Below are 16,301 nucleotides of genomic sequence, written 5' to 3'. Positions count from 1 at the left end.
CCTCGGAGAAACATGTACCCGAGTCTAAACCGTTTCGGGCACCCACTGCTTTTCGCCGTGTCGATTCCGCCTCAATCAACTCTGTACTCTTACCTGTCCCTGACTCTCATCTTGATGTGTTAGTACAGGAGTGAGCTTCCTCCCACTCTTGACCTACTCTGCATCTACATTATACCGCTCTGCACATCCTCAATCTTCCAATCCCCATGGCATACTCACCCGGCCCCCCATCCCCAGGCGGAGGGCCTTCCTACCATGGCGGCCTATACTCGCGAGGCCGCTCCCCAAGTCCTACTGGAGGAGCCTCGGGTCCTCAATCAAAACGGGACAAGCGACGCTCTGCCTTGCAGGAACGTCTGCAGGACCTGACAGCCTCGTTTAGCCAGAACCGCGACACGCAATTCCGCCAGCAGCTCCATGCTCTGCAGTGCGACATGACGCTCATCAATAATGCAGACCCGTACCAGACTGGCCCTCTGCCGGACTCGGCGGATGATATCGCGCAGTTGATTGAGGAGACGGTTGGTGGCGGCAAGTTTGCTAAGGAGATGGCTAGTCTGTCCGGGACGTGGTACTCCAAATTCGTGCAGGAGGTGAATCGCGTCAAGGAGACGAAGGATTCGGAATTGACGGACGCTATGGTATGTCTTTTTTTGATCGTGGCTTGTGGAACTCGCTCGCTGACAATTCTCCCTCTGTCTTTTAGAACCGCTACCAAAATTATCTCGACCGATACCGCCACGAATACGATTTCCGCGTGCATTTTGCCAAAGATGAATTCAACCAGCTTTCCTCGACTCTGCGCGAACGACTGATGCAGAACATATCCGGCAAACGGGCTCGTTTGATGCGCGAAAAAGAGCAACTCGATATCGCTGACACCAATGCACTGCTGCTGCACCCGAACCAGTTCAGCATCACCAACCCGGCCAGTCCCGGTGGACTCCACAGCAACCGCAAGACGCGACATACACGGCACCGCGTTGAACTGGACGAGCTGGGCAATGCCATCTCGGAGCTGAACAAGCGGAAGCGCAAGGGACCGGAAGAAGAGACTGGGTCGCCCGCGCGGGACGCGGGCGGAGCCACACCAGCAGAGCGCTCCAAGACCGATATTTCGCAGCAACAGACGGCCCCAGCCTACAGCATGAACTCGCTCTTCACGGACAAGGAACTCAGCGCGCACGCCAACCAGGCCCATGTCGCGACGGTCCACTTTTTTTCTACATCCAAGCGCGGAGAGCACGGGTCGGGCGCTGCTACCAATGGCAACAATACCGATGCCGAGGAGACCTCTGGCGCGGGTGATGGGACCGGCCACGAAGACAATGGCACTCCGAGTGCGACGGATATGATCCGCACCGCGAGTCACAACTTCCATGCCACCCGGTCTACGCGTGGAACCGCCGCCCACAGCGCCCTCAGCGCTCTGGCCGAGCTGGCAGACAAGCCCGCTACCCGGCCCAGCCTGCCGTACCAGATGATGTCCAACTACCACGCCCGGCCAACCGGCAACGCCCCACCGCTGACTTCGCTGATGACCGAGGAGGTCGACGACGACTGCTCGCGTATGGACCGGGTACACACCAAACCCGCCGGCTGGATCGATTCGAGCCTGCTCGAGCTGGTCGTTGCGCCCCCGCCTTCGCAGCCTCCCAATGGCCACGCACCCAGCGCCAACCGCTTCAATATGCTGCACCCGGACTTTGGCCCCACGATGGGCGTGCAGCTGTATCCCTCGCGGGGGACTCAGAACCTCGAGATGTTGCCGTCGGTAGTGATGGAGCGCGAGCGCAGCAGCAAACGGACCAAAAACCACTAGCGCCCTGCGTCTTTCTGTTTATTCGGCATACAGATGCATGTATGCTTAGTGTGGGCGCTGACTGTAGCTACTGTGTTTACTTCTACTCGGTGTATGGTTTTTTTGTTTCGTTTTGTTTTTCTTCTCGGGGAGACGGCGTTTGGAGGATGGCGGAATTGGTTGTTTATTCCCTCGCCCAGCGTGGATGTATTTCTGCTGGGCTGTAATTAGCTGGCGCCATTAGTTCTTGGCCATTGGAGCATGTTCTGATTACTTTTATCTTATCCATCTGTCCCGTTGTAAAAAGATCCGGGGAACAGGTAGACTGGTATACTACTTAATCATGACGACACCAATGCTTGGTAAGCATGATTGCCGCGTTGCCGTTGGACTGAAGATCCGGAGTCAAATGGTGTGATCGCACGCTCGGCGTCTGAATGGACCAACCAGTCCTCATCTCCTCACGGCGAGATGACAAATGCCGGATGATGCGACGCTGCTCACTAATTGACCCGGCTGGCAGACTTGGAACTTAGGACTGGAGGGAGAGATATTTAAGCACGCGATCCTTCTTCGCATCCATAAGCCACCCTTGAACACACTCAATCCATAAACCACATATAAACACACTCAATATATACATACTCTCCAGAATGGCGACCACAACTACTGGCACCACCACCACTTCCCTCTCCACAAGCTCACCCTCCTACATCCCCCGCGGACCAACTTCCGCCACGATCACCTTCTACGCCCCTCCAGCCGACAATTCCGCGCCGTTCAACTACGTCGAAACCCCACCAGCAGGCCAGCCCCCGCGCAACTACTCCGAAGTTGAGCACGACGTGTCCCTCAACGATATTCGCGGCTCCGAGACATCCTACAATCTCGACAAGGACTCCGTTGCAGCACTCCAGCACATCCCCAGCGCAGCAACATACTCCACCTTCGACTCGGACACCTCTGTCCGCGAAATCTACTACCCGGAAGTGGAATCCCTCCTTAAATCACACCTGCCGGGCGTCCACAAGGTCGTCCTCTTCGATCATACCATCCGCCGCGCGAGACCGGGCGCCGCGCGCCAGCCGGTCACTCGCGCGCATGTCGACCAGACCTCCCGCGCGGCCGCGGACCGCGTCAAGCTGCATATCAGCGACGAAGAAGAAGCCGCGGCGCTTTTAGCTGGCCGGTACCGCATCATAAACGTCTGGCGCCCGCTCGACGAGCACGATCTTCCCGTGCAATCCGCCCCGCTGGGCTTTGCCTCGGCGGCTTCTATCAACGGGGACGATCTTGTCCCCGTTGAGCATCGGTATCCGAATCGGACTGGCGAGACCATGAGCGTGAAGTATAATCCGGCCCAGAAGTGGTTGTACTGGTCGGGTATGACGGGTGATGAGAGGTTGCTGCTGAAATGCTCTGACTCGGCGGGTCTAAAGGATCGGAATATCGCGCAGTGGGTGCCGCATACTGCGTTTTGGGATCCGAGGACTCCTGAGGATGCTAGGCCTAGGGAGAGTATTGAAGTTAGGGCTTTAGTTTTTGGATGATTAGTTTGCGGTATAGTTTTTTATTTGCATTCTGAGAGAATTTGTGCTATGATAATACGTCTTTTTTTGATGATGAATGATATTTGAGTTCCAGGGCATTTTTGAAGATTAGCAGAGTAGTTTACTTAAGGTTGGAGCACTTCGGCCACAGAATTATACAAAAGCAAGTACGCCCTGTGGATAAACACAAAAAGATTATTGAGGATTCTCACTCCAGTGTCGAGTCCAATCAAGGTAGTTACAGAGTAAGGTGTAGTCAGAAGGCGAAAAGAAATAGCCGAAGCTGAATGCTGCCGCCCCGGAATTAAATGCTGGGAATAGCAGACAATATTCCGAATTCCACTCCACTTATGGAATTTTCGGTAAACGATCCTCTGGGTCGGCTCCAAATCAAAGATCCTTGAGTCGCAATTCAAAATTAATTTATTAACAGGTATACCTGTGATGATGCTTTCGACGAACCATAGATAACCCTTTACATTCTTCAAGACCATCCATCGACATGTCGATCCACCGCTCTAAAACATGGACCAACATCCCGGACAGCATATCCATATCACAGTTGATGCAACACAATGTTGCAAACACGCCTCCCGATAAAATCATCTACGAAGAGGCCCTAACGGGGAGAACCGCGACCTATGGATCATTTCATCGCCAGATTCGTCGAACGGCTTATAGTCTGCGTCACGACCTATCGTTCCAGCCAGGAGATACCGTGTCGATTTCTGGGTCCAGCTCCATCGAGTACATTCTGACTGCTCATGCCGTCTGGTGGATCGGTGGCATTGTGAGCCCAATCAACAACAGTCTCCATCCTGATGAGCTATCTCGGGCGATCGATCTCGTCAAGCCGAAATGTCTAGTGATTGACAAGACTCTCTACGAGAAAATCCCTCTTATCATGAAGAACTCAGACCACTGCCAAAACTCCAACACATTCAAGACATTCACGATAGGAGAAACAAACGGCGCGAAATGGGCGCCCTTCCCAATCAACTACTCGCCCTCCATCGACGAAGAACCCGAGCTGCGGAATCCTATCCGACCCCAAACCTTCGATCCCAAGAAAGCCTGCGCAGCGATCCTCCTTTCCAGTGGAACAACCGGCATGCCAAAAGCGGTCATGCTCTCGCACTACAACCTCATCGCCGCCTGCTTCCAGCTCCGAGAGGACAACCCGCAGAACTGGCGCGGAAGTCAACGAGAGATATTTTTTCCGCCCTTATCGCATGTCTATGCGCTATACGTCTGCTTCACTATGGGACTGTGGCTGGGCGCATATGTCTGTCTGATGCCTCGGTTTGACCTGGAGCTCTATTGTCGTCTGCTCAAGGACAGGAAAGCCACACTCGCAAGAGTCGTGCCTTCCATCGCGAGGATGTTAGCCGAGAACCCTGTTGTGCGTCGATATGAGTATCCGTCCTTGGAGTATTTTAGTTGCTCTGCTGCACCATTACATGTATGTGAGAATTGATTGACATTGTCGAACTAAGTCAACTAAACTCGGTCCGTCTGTTTTAGGAAGAAACGGCAGCAAAACTCAGCAAGGTTTTCCCAGGAGTCGTCTTGTGTCAGAGTAAGTGGAAGTTTTTTTTCGATTATGACGAGCGCTTGGATACTAATAGTATGCTCGCAGCATATGGATGCACTGAGCTGTCTGGACCATGTGTCCAGAGTGGAGTGCGCGATAGAGGGCTGCCACTCTCTGCCTCTGGCACTGTAATTGCAAACAGCGAGATCCGATTCTTGGATCTGGATGGTAAAGATGTCGGGGCACGAGGGCCTGGTGAAATTGCCTGCAGAGCGCCAAATGTTATGATGTGAGTTCGGCCTACTCTACAATAAAGAATTAGTTACCATTCTGACTGTTTGAACAGGGGCTACAAAGATAACCCAGAAGAGACAGCAAAAGCCATGTTGGAAGATGGATGGCTCCGCACCGGAGACTTGGGATACATGGACGAGAAGGGATACCTGTACATCTATGATCGTTTGAAAGAAATGATCAAGTACAAAGGGTACGCTGCTCAGACACACTGACTTTCAAACATTCTGACAACACTGCAGATTTCAGGTTTCGCCATCTGAGTTGGAGAACGTTATCATTCAGTATCCCTTGGTACAAGAGGCCGCTGTAATCGGTGCCTGGAGCTCCGAAGAAGATACGGAGATTCCTCGAGCGTTTGTGGTATTGGAAAATGCTCAAGGTAACCCTCAAGAGATTGCGAAGGATATCTCGGATTTTGTTTCAACTAAAGTCTCTAACTACAAGAAATTGAGAGGAGGAGTGGTTACAATTGACGCATTGCCCAGGAATCCCACCGGCAAGGTGCTAAAGAAGGTGTTGAAAGAATATAAGGGCAACCCACAGCTTGAAGTCCGAATGCCGGTGGCCAAACTATGAAAGTATTTTTTAGACAGCGTTATATATTTACAAAGTGCATTTGTGTCAAAAAAGCTATGTTAAGTGAGTTAAAAACAGACGCAACATTATTCCGCGGGAGTGTTCACCAATTGTGTGTCTATTTGAGACAAACATAGACTAACATGGAATTATTCCACGGAGGTAATTGAACCAGCCAAGTAGTACCTAACTAGATAAGTCTATATAGAACAGCTTTAAATCTCAATTGTGCATGTTTATCATCTACCCTGAGCATGTAGGACTAATAAATGAGGACGAAAAAAAGTAATTGCTACCATGAAACGATCTTTGGTATAGTCAACTGAATTTGCAGGGTAAGTGCACGAGAATAGTAATCTTTATAGTCATTTGCCTGGTCAAGTTTCGACAGTACGTGTGATTATTCCACATCTTTCATAAGCAGTGTTGGATCTCTCAATGTCAGTTTGGCGTCCAGTCCCTGTTGCAACACCAGCCAGCCCGGTAGCAGCTTATATCTCTTTGGATCCACGAGTTTAATGTCAAATCGTCTGAAAAACTCGGGCACGAATTTGCAAATTTCCAGCAAGGCGATGTTCTTCCCCAGACAAACCCGTGGCCCCGCTCCGAAAGCGAAATTAGCGTTCTCCATCTTCCGGATATGCTCCTCCTCGGATTCCAACCACCTCTCAGGAACAAATTCGTCCACATTGCTTCCATACAAATTGCGATCTCTATGAACTGTCCAGGCGTTGCAACCAACTACCGTCCCCTCAGGAAGGTACTGGCCACAGATGGTAAGACCACCCTTGGGGACATCACGAGGGATAATTTGCCCTAAGCCAGGATGTATTCGGAGAGACTCTTTGACCACTGCTTGAAAATAGTGCATTTCTTGGCTCTCAATCCAAGTTATTGGCTTATCCATGTTTTTCTCGCTGTTAGTTGAGGCTTTTCGCGCTTGGAGGATTGAGCGAATTTCACCCAACACCTTTTCCAAGCATTGCGGGTGTGTCAAAGTCCTATAGAGAATTTCTCTAAGGGCGATTGCCGTAGTATCGGAGCCTGCGCTGATATTGGTATTCGTATATGTTGCTAACCGTTGATCGGTCATGAGCTCTGGATATTTCTCACGAGCCTTGACAAATCTTGTGAGGAAGTCGGGGCGAGAATCATCATTTCTCGATGCATAGTTACTGATTTGTCTTGCCGTGAATCTCATCAATGGTCCTGTTGGGCGGATCTTTCGAAGGATATGCCCAAATCCCTTAAGTCTCACATATTCATCGAGGGTTGGCAATTGTCCCATCTGAACGGAAATTGCAGTCAACAACAGAGTCTAAATAAAAGACCTAGACAAAAAGTTATAAACTTACTATGCCAATATAGTCCATGGCCTTCCCAGTATGGTGCATCATATTCTCAAGATCTTTTCCCTGTTCGAGAAAACCAAACCGTTTACTGAAAGTGAGTTCGCCACTGTACCAGAGTCAGCATGATGTGTCTTTAGAATCTTATAGAGTTCCTTTAGGGATAAAACACTTACATGATATCGAAGGCGTACATCTGCACCCACTGTGAGAGTGGGCATTCAATCCCAGTTACAGCAAATCGCTGCTCCATCTGTTGGAAGAAGCACAAAGAAGTTGAATCCACCAGTGGCTCAAACTCAATCAAAGTCCCGAGGGCATAAGCATTGGCAACAGCTCGTCTCAATGCACTATGCTTCTTTTCGTCCCGAGTGGATGATACATTATCTAGAATCGATCCATCGTTTGCCGTGACGTATTGGGAGATGTAGAGTCGACTCTGCGAAATCGAAAAGTCAGCCTCATTTATTGCGCAATATCTGAAAAAGGATTACCTTTTGCAAAACTGGCTTCCATCCATATATTGTCCTAAGCGCCTCGGGGTCGGACACGGAGACTGTGTTAGGGCCCACACGGACTAGCGAGGAATTATATTTGAGGTGTAGGTCGCGTTCTTTGAGACCTTGCCGCCGAACATAATGAACCAATAGCCAAATATCACTGAAGGATGCGAGTAATGGCCCAGGAATGTGTGATAAGCCTTTTCCGAATCGGTTGTGGATGAGTTTTGCAGTGATCAAGGTCAAACAGAAGTGGACCCAGTACGCTTTGAAGAGAGAAACCGACAGAAGTGCAAGCGACATGTCTTTGCAGCTGGAAACCGAGACTTTGGTCCTGTTAATATTGATATCTTTTGGGATGATTCCGATAAAGTTGCGCTCTGAGATCTGGTATCGTATATTATACTTCAAATTGGTCGAAATGAGAATTCCATGCTAGCCGAAATGACAGAAGTATTAGCGTTTACTCGCTCGGAATCGGGGCTTGTGGGCTTTGTTGCCACGCACAGGGTGGCTATGGGATGCTCGGTCTTCAGGTGTTCGGTCCTAATCAATTGCCGCAATTGTCCAAGGAGGGGTGTGAACGATACAGACTCATGTCAATGACAAAGCTATAACTTTAGCCATTCCCATTTTGTGCTAGGTTTATGCACGGGTACACTAACACGGAACTTTTCCCCCGCCCCCTCTTGCTTCGGAAATCAAAGGTTTCGATATTACCGAAACTGAAACCGAAACCGCTGAGGGATAGGATCTACGGCGCTAGCATTGAATTCCAACCAAAGTTCTTAGTCCGTATTATTGCACCTTCTGCCTTAGAGACATCTTTGATACTTTGTAGGCTAATTCTTGATTTGAAATGTTGCGTATTTATATCTTCTTAGGGACTGAGGTTGGGAAGCTAATTTGGGTAATAACCCGAAAGCCTGGAGACCGTAATGTATATCCTTTAGAATCAGACCTGAATAGGTTTGTCGGCTACGCACTAATATATTGATAATATTTTTTTCCTTCTTAAAAAAAATCCAAATTTGCATTCCAAAACTATTCCAAGAACTGTCTGCCACGCTGCGTGATGATTGATCTGCCTCCTTACTCGGGAACAGCCTCCGACGTATCAGCCCCGTTAACGAATCTCGAAAGGGCCTTGCTGTCTTGATTAAGATACCAACTATTAAGCAAAAAGTTAGCGCTGTCTTCTATACACGAATAATCATAAAGGCAAGTCACTTACGTCGGATCCACCTGTTCAGCCTCTGATGAAAGCTCATGGGCCAAAAATCCATTGTTGAACCACGCAAAGTCAAGCTTTGGGTCATCGCATCGGCTCTTCCAATCCATATCCTCGTATCTGTGGCGCCGAAGCAGCTCAAAGAAATGCAGCCGTGAGCCTGGATGGAACGCGTGCAACCCTCCATCTTTCTGCCCATTTTTGAATGAACTCTGGCACGCATCACCCCAGACGGTCTTCTCCAACCAAGTTAACATCTGGAACTGATACGACGCTGCTTTTCCTTCTCGAAGCCGGAAAGAATGGTAGTTTTCGGTCTGTAGTTTTCTGATCAAGTCCGCAATGTAGAGTGTAATGCGCTCGATCGATGTAATCATGCTTCCATGCCCAACAGGACATCCAGGTCCCATGTACACAAAATAGTTGGGCATGTCCTGCGCCAGCACGGAAAGATAACAAGCAGGGTTCTTGCTCCAGGCCTCTTGGAGATTGACACCATTTTCACCAATGATCGGCCACCGCGGTACAAAAGAGAAATCAAATCCTGTGGCAGCAATTATGACATCAAAGTCACGCTCTTTACCATCTTTGGACTTTAATCCGGTTTTTGTGAATGAATCAATTTCTCCCCATACTACCTCGCAGTTGTCCGCGCATAGGGCATTGAGATAGCCCGAGCCTGGTGTTGGTCTGCGACAACCAAGCGCAAAAGAAGGTATGAGAACATCTGCCAGCTCAGCCTTTTTTTCGAGTTTTGCACGCATGTCTTTAGTAGTAAAATTCTTAGCCATCTGCTGGAATTGAGTGCCTCGAACAAAAAGAGGGAAACGAAAGTTGAGTTCCTGCTCAATTTCCTTTCGGAGTTTCAAGTATTCCTCTGGCTTCTCAGCCCACTCCTTTTGCTGTTCGTCGTCGTATGTGAGATTTGGAACTCCTTGCCCAATAAAGCGGGAGCCCAAATTAGCCGTGATCCAGGTAGGCGATCGAATGTAAGCCGAAACATGACCAGCAACCTTTTGTACAGCTGCTGTGACCTGAATGCCACTACTTCCGTTGCCGATGACAGCGACCTTCTTACCCTGAAGGTCCAGCTGAGGGTCATAGTTTGCGCTGTGAGCCAGAATACCTTGATACTCTTCACGGCCGGGCAAGTCGGGCCACTTCCAGTTGTTCATTAAGCCGCTGGCGTTGATAAAAACGTCACACTCCTCGACAATGTCCTCGCCAGACTCTCCATCACCCTTAGCCGATACAACAATACGGCGACCGTCGGTTTGTTTGCTAGTCACTAGCCATTTCTGTTTTCCTTCATCCCAACGCGCCCCAGTCACTTTTCGGCACGGTTGAATGTATTTCCTCAGTCCAAATCGATTGGCCACGTCCTCGAGGTATTGCAGAATTTCTGGTGCCGAGACATAGAAGGATGACCACTTCGGATTTGGTGCCCAGGTAAACTAAAGTAAATCCCAACTGAATTAGTCCCCAAATAAGATAAACAATACAAAAATGATAAATTTACGCGAGACTCACCAGATAATTATGAGATGGGATATCGCATGCGCATCCTGGGTATCGATTTTCAAACCAAGTTCCTCCTAGTCCTGCGTTCTTTTCGAAAATTTGGAGGTCCACGTTTTTAAGCTGCCCACTTTCGACCACATGTGCCAGCGACAATCCACTGACACCAGCACCAACGGCAATAACTTTCAAGGGTCTTGGAGTATCAAATGGAAGCTTAGAACGCTCATACGCAATTGGATATTTGCCTCTGTATGCCTCGGTGGCTTCAATAGGCTTCAAGGAAGCGGCATCTCCTCCGCCATTAATAACGTCGATAGCTGGCATTATTAAAGATAATGTCAACAGGCCAAGAAGTGAGTATAATTAAAACTTTCAAAACTTCTGTTTGGTCGTGATATTCTACTCTGGAAATTGGTCCACTAGATATATGCTTTATGATGGAGGAACCTACATCTCAGCGGAGGTCGATTGGCGCACGAATTAAACCGAACAGGAGTCTATAATTTACACCAGATTGTACTGCAACACCCAATAAGTCGGTAAGTAATTCGGGGAGGAATTGCTTTCGGTTTCAATTACCGTAGCACACGGTATGCCGCGGAACGCCGATGGTCTACAAAATGTTCCGAGCTTCGGAACAGATAGCTATACACTTGACAAAGGTGGATTCAAATCCTAGGAAAAGTTCAGTTCCTTCTCCGCTTGCCGACAGCTGATCGAAAATAGCCGGTTCAGTTATTCTCATGTTCGGAATCAAGAGAGGCGATCTTAGTCTGTTTTCTACTGCAGGACTCACTGCAACACATATAAATATTGGTAGTCTTTCTGATCTCACTAGTAAAATCTTTGGCAACATATCACTTCAACATCTCTAAGTTTTTATCCAATTTATCCTCATCCAATTAGGAACAAAATGTCCTACAGTGATCTCAAGGGCAAGACGTTCGTCATCACCGGCGCGGCGTCCGGGCAAGGGCGAGCAACGTCTCTTATGCTCGCCGAACAGGGAGCGAATCTTGGCTTACTTGACCTTCACCATCCGCAATCTGTGCTCGATGAGATCAAAAAAATTGGTGGTGAGGCAATTGGCTTTGAAGTCAATGTCGCTGACTCGGCGGGAGTAGAAGCTGCTGTAAAAGCAGTGAAAGAAAAATTTGGAAAAATCGATGGGGCAGCTAACCTTGCTGGGTGGATTGGAACCCAGGGTTTCACTGGGAAAGCATATTCCCTTGATACCATTACCGATCAAGATTGGGATGCGATGATGGCAACGAACTTGACAGGCATCAAGAACAGTCTCGGGTCGGAGCTACGATACCTCAGCAATAATGGGAGCATCGTAAATATTTCTAGTATTGCTGGCCAGCGAGGATCGCCATGGAATGCCCCATATGGAGCAGCTAAGTGGGGTGTGATCTCCTTGACCAAATCGGCCGCTCAGGAAGCAGGGCCTAAGAACATCCGGGTAAATGCAGTGGCGCCGTAAGTTTTTCCCATACGTGTTCGATCATCATTCATCTAATTTACAAATTTCTGACAGAGGTCTTGTTGATACTCCACTTGCAAAAGATCTTGGACCCGCCGAGATGGTTCAGGAAAGACTTGTCTCCAGGACCGCTTTGAAACGCATGGCTCAGCCAGAGGAAATCGCCAGGTGTATTTTATTCCTGCTTAGTGACGTGTCTAGCTATATCACTGCCAGTGTAAGAAGATACATTTTTTATCGTTCTGCTCGTGCTTATGCTGACATACTCTTATGTAGGTTATCAATGCAGATGCTGGTTTCCAGTGATTTGCGCTCAATGAAAACCCCCAGCATCTTTTCCCGAAGAGTTCATATCATCATGTATCTTGTGAATAGATTAAGTGTTTCTTGAATAACGAAAGTAAAGATGAGACCAAGTGATTAAATCAGAAAACATGATTCCGAAGATGTATTGTCCTATGTACCGAATCCATATCTGCTAAAATTAAGACTCTCGGCGTCAAACTTGCCTTGTGTAGTCTTATCTATTATTTTCAATATTTAAGATAACTTTTTCAGACTAGTGACTTGTAATCAAGTCATTTTCAAGAGAAGGAAGAGAGAAAGAACAGAAACGATGCGTGCGGATAGCCCGAGTATCAGATTAAACGCCAAGATAGATACACTTGTTTCCTTAAATGCCCCGTATTTACTTTGAAACTTTTCTTTATTTGAGAAAAAACAAGTGCAAATGTAGAATCCTTGTTGCTAAGCTGATGTTTGACATATGGCACGCTCGTCTCCAGGAAGTGTCTCGAATCAATCCTTCTTATTAGGATAGGCGCGGTTCCAAGAATTTGACGATATAGTCCAAGCCCTCTGTTGTCGCATCTCCCATCTGAATTATTGTAAAGGCATGGCAAGCCCCGCTAACGATTTTCAAATCTGCAAAATTGCCTGCTCTTTGCCATCTGGCAGCCATGAAGATACTGTCATCCACCAACGGCTCAATATCGCCACTGAGAAACAATGCCGGTGGCATTTCCTGCAGATTTTCATATAAAGGGGAGACAAGCGGTTGTTTTCTATTCTCAATGGGCACATCTTCGAATGCTGCCTCAACATACCCCATCATTCCCTCTTTACTCAAGACGAGATTGCGCTTGTGTTCCAGAAGTGAGGGTGTATAGCTAAGATCATAGATACCATATCCCGCAACAATTGCTTTCATTGTAGATTGGACATCGATGTCAAAGTCTCTGCGTAAAGCTAGTGCCGTTGAGACTGCGAGCCAGCCTCCCGCAGATTCTCCGCCTAGGACTTTCAACGGTGCCCCCAGATCTTTTTCACCATCTGAAGACAATGCGAATATTGCTGCATCTACACAGTCGTGTAGTTGCCGAGGGAATTTGTGCTCTGGGGCCAAGCGGTACTCAACAGATACCATAGTAAGAGACAAACGATCGGCGAGAACAGTCAAATAAGGGTCATAAGATGCATTACTTCCAATAACAAAACCCCCTTGAGCCCATTGGACAGAGGTAAGCATATTTCATGGTCATTGTTTTGGGGAGAAATATCATCACACAGAGCTTTACACTTACCAGCGTGAAAATGTAGCCAGACGCCTTTGCTTTGTCCCTGGGTTGGATGAATGATCCGCAATTCAATTTCATGTCCATCTCTTGCAGACGCATGAGTAATCCTTGCATTGGGGTTCAGAACAGTAGCTATGAATCCATTGTGGCCTTCTCGGCGCATTTTGCGATATTCGGCCGCTGACTCGCATTCATGCCACTGGGGCTGACTCGCAAGTCGGTTTTCAAGTTGATCAAGGATCTCACATCTCTTTTGCAGAGTCTGGATATCGACTGGAGCTGGAAGAACATCAAAGACCATGTTGTCGAATTAGAGTTAATTTGCTAGGCAAAAAGTTCAGCAAGTATTAAAAATCCCTTAAGGCTTTCGGGAATGAGACAGATTTTTATTTCGAGAAAAACTATCCATCACTAACTCGGAATATAAAATGTAACAAGCAAGTCAAAGCAGGCTATATTGGAGAACAAGCAAGACATATCGAAAATATTGCCGAAAGAACATACGGCAAAGAAAATTCATGCATCGGAAACAATCCGACTCTCGGCTTTTTTTTTTTTTCCTGCGGGCTAAATCGGTCAATCCCACTTTGATTTTAATTATAATGTTCGACTTCCGATTCCGAGCCGCACACCCGGGCACAACTTCCTAATTTCGAGGGATTGGAATCAGCACTAAATCCCTCCCCCCCCCCCCCCCCCCCCGGGCTAGTAAGATAGCGTTTGTAAAAGCTAACCCCGCATTCTAGATGTCAAATATGGGGGGAGCTGGTAGCTGATATACTCCAAAGCCTGTGGAAATACTAAGTTGTGTCTAACAGACAAGTATATAAGCTGTAATTTCCAGACTAATATAAATCCTTAAATTGGTCAATGTTACACTGCTCACTATTCAGTTTAACTTGAGTTCCATTATACCATGGAGAGTGTTCATGGCACTCAGCCTCACGCGGCTCCACGGGTCAATCGATATGCCGCAGCAACAAGTGTGATGATTACTACGAGTTCATTTGCATATGGGTATGCTGGGGCAATCATCGCCACTACGCTTACCCAGCCGTCTTTTTTTGAGACAATGGGTCTCAACACAGCATCCGATTCGGATTCGTTAATTGGTGCTATAAACGGTCTTTATTATGCTGGGGGAGTTTTCGGCGCTTTCATAGCTGGCTGGGTGTCCAATAGATGGGGACGAAAGCTCGCAACAACGCTGGGCAATATTCTAGTTCTCATTGCGGGTGCCATTATGACGGGATCTGTTAATCCAGCCATGTTCATCTGCTTTCGTTTCGTCAGCGGCATTGGGTAAGGATATTTCCAAAAAATTATTTCATGTCCACATACTGAACTCGAGATGTTGGATTCTGAAAGTTCATTTATGATTCTATCGACTGTTCCTGTGTGGATAGCCGAGCTCGCACCACCCCAAATTCGGGGTGTCATTGTGGATATCCATGCCGTCTCCATGATGGCTGGGTATACTGTCGCGACATATGCCGGTCTAGGCTTCTACTTCGCTCCAGTCAGCGATAACTGGCGAGGATCTATGGGCCTGTCCATGGCATGGCCATTTTTGGTTCTTTGCGGAATATATTGGGTCCCAGAGTCTCCACGATTCCTCATTGCAAAAGGTCGCAAAAATGAGGCATGGGAAATCATACGGAAAACACATGCAGATTCAATTCGAGATCCAACCGATGAATACGGGAAGCGAGAGTTCTATCAAATACAAAAGCAAATAGAAGTGGATACCACCCTCGAAAACACATACTGGGAAATTTTGAAGAGACCGAGTTTCAGACGTCGAGTTTGGATGACTATTTTTTTAGAATTTGCCATTATGAGCTCCGGCATTCTGGTAATTCTTAGTAAGTGCATCCATTTTTGTGCTTTCGCTGCCACCTGATCAATTTATTGACATCTATATATTTTAGACAATGGCTCGATTATTTGGCGAGGACTAGGTTTTGAGACCATGCAAATTCTCAATCTACAAGCTGGTTTCCAGCTCTGCGGCTTGGTTTTCAACGTGGTCGCCATGACCTTTGTGGACCGTGTCAAACGGAGTTGGCTCATTGCTATAGGTCTCATGGCATGTGCCCTAGTGATGATGGTAGAGACGATCCTTCAGCGTCTCTACCTAGACAGCTCTAGCAAGCCCGGGTTTGCGGCAGCCGCAGCCATGATATTCACCTTCCAGGCCGTTTACTCTCTTTTTCTGGACGGAGCTACCTACTTTTACATTGCCGAAATCTGGCCCAGTCATTTGAGATCTCAGGGGTTTGCAATTGGTATGGCCACTCTCTGCCTTTCCAATCTCATGTGGCTCCTTGCGGCTCCAACTGCCATGGCCAGAATTTCGTGGCGGTATTATTTGTTTTTCATTTGCATCCCAGCAATTGGTGCAGCGGTGGTGTTTTTCTACTACGAAGATACACTCAAAAAACCTTTGGAAGAAATTGCAGCCATGTTCGGTGATGATGACCTGGTGGCTATTTACCAACGCGACCTAGATCACGCCAATCTCGAATTGAACGATTTTGACCATGTGGATAACACCGAAGGAAAATCTGCCATAATCGAGAAGCTTGAATAGGGCGATCCCTCTGTTTTTCCTGTTGTCTTGCAGCTCTTTGCCAGCTTTCACTACTCAGAGATGCTGGATACTGATATTCTTATTTTCAGTGCCAATGCTGTACTTTCAATCTATATCTGCGCTATGAGACTTGATATTTCAAGATGCCACTATTTTGTGTCGCTCGCTGCTTGCGAATTCTTTAGATCCGGTAGTCTTCGTCTAATTGGATTGTACTTGTCAAATTTGCTCTTTCCATAATAGATATCGGAACTTGCAGATCGGCAACATAATATCCGTTTGTAAA

General features: G+C 47.6%; 7 protein-coding genes across 7 annotated transcripts; 5 read left to right on the top strand and 2 right to left on the bottom strand.

The window, feature by feature from the left end:
* Positions 1 to 206: 206 nt before the first annotated feature.
* Positions 207 to 1,822, top strand: PFLUO_LOCUS1693 (uncharacterized protein; the record flags this gene model as incomplete). The annotated part of the gene is made up of 2 exons (XM_073778756.1): positions 207 to 641; positions 707 to 1,822. 2 exons carry the CDS (start codon positions 207 to 209, stop codon positions 1,820 to 1,822), a joined length of 1,551 nt encoding a protein of 516 aa, XP_073635779.1.
* A 632-nt stretch (positions 1,823 to 2,454) lies between these two features.
* On the top strand, positions 2,455 to 3,351 carry PFLUO_LOCUS1692 (uncharacterized protein; the record flags this gene model as incomplete). Its single annotated transcript, XM_073778754.1, has 1 exon — positions 2,455 to 3,351. The coding sequence occupies one exon, from the start codon at positions 2,455 to 2,457 to the stop codon at positions 3,349 to 3,351; it is 897 nt and encodes a 298-aa protein (XP_073635778.1).
* A 502-nt stretch (positions 3,352 to 3,853) lies between these two features.
* Positions 3,854 to 5,758, top strand: PFLUO_LOCUS1691 (uncharacterized protein; the record flags this gene model as incomplete). Its single annotated transcript, XM_073778753.1, has 5 exons — positions 3,854 to 4,813; positions 4,876 to 4,930; positions 4,991 to 5,174; positions 5,232 to 5,372; positions 5,422 to 5,758. 5 exons carry the CDS (start codon positions 3,854 to 3,856, stop codon positions 5,756 to 5,758), a joined length of 1,677 nt encoding a protein of 558 aa, XP_073635777.1.
* A 400-nt stretch (positions 5,759 to 6,158) lies between these two features.
* Positions 6,159 to 7,360, bottom strand: PFLUO_LOCUS1690 (uncharacterized protein; the record flags this gene model as incomplete). Its single annotated transcript, XM_073778752.1, has 3 exons — positions 6,159 to 7,046; positions 7,114 to 7,216; positions 7,284 to 7,360. The coding sequence occupies 3 exons, from the start codon at positions 7,358 to 7,360 to the stop codon at positions 6,159 to 6,161; spliced, it is 1,068 nt and encodes a 355-aa protein (XP_073635776.1).
* A 1,339-nt stretch (positions 7,361 to 8,699) lies between these two features.
* On the bottom strand, positions 8,700 to 10,683 carry PFLUO_LOCUS1689 (uncharacterized protein; the record flags this gene model as incomplete). Its single annotated transcript, XM_073778751.1, has 3 exons — positions 8,700 to 8,778; positions 8,842 to 10,292; positions 10,369 to 10,683. 3 exons carry the CDS (start codon positions 10,681 to 10,683, stop codon positions 8,700 to 8,702), a joined length of 1,845 nt encoding a protein of 614 aa, XP_073635775.1.
* Positions 10,684 to 11,272: 589 nt separating this feature from the next.
* Positions 11,273 to 12,151, top strand: PFLUO_LOCUS1688 (uncharacterized protein; the record flags this gene model as incomplete). Its single annotated transcript, XM_073778750.1, has 3 exons — positions 11,273 to 11,841; positions 11,900 to 12,062; positions 12,122 to 12,151. The coding sequence occupies 3 exons, from the start codon at positions 11,273 to 11,275 to the stop codon at positions 12,149 to 12,151; spliced, it is 762 nt and encodes a 253-aa protein (XP_073635774.1).
* Positions 12,152 to 15,259: 3,108 nt separating this feature from the next.
* On the top strand, positions 15,260 to 16,015 carry PFLUO_LOCUS1687 (uncharacterized protein; the record flags this gene model as incomplete). The annotated part of the gene is made up of 2 exons (XM_073778749.1): positions 15,260 to 15,287; positions 15,354 to 16,015. 2 exons carry the CDS (start codon positions 15,260 to 15,262, stop codon positions 16,013 to 16,015), a joined length of 690 nt encoding a protein of 229 aa, XP_073635773.1.
* Between the last annotated feature and the right edge of the window lie 286 nt (positions 16,016 to 16,301).

This window comes from Penicillium psychrofluorescens (assembly GCF_964197705.1).
Source record: "Penicillium psychrofluorescens genome assembly, chromosome: 1".
Taxonomy (NCBI): Eukaryota; Fungi; Ascomycota; class Eurotiomycetes; order Eurotiales; family Aspergillaceae; genus Penicillium; species Penicillium psychrofluorescens.
This window is presented reverse-complemented; position numbering and strand designations above follow the sequence as displayed.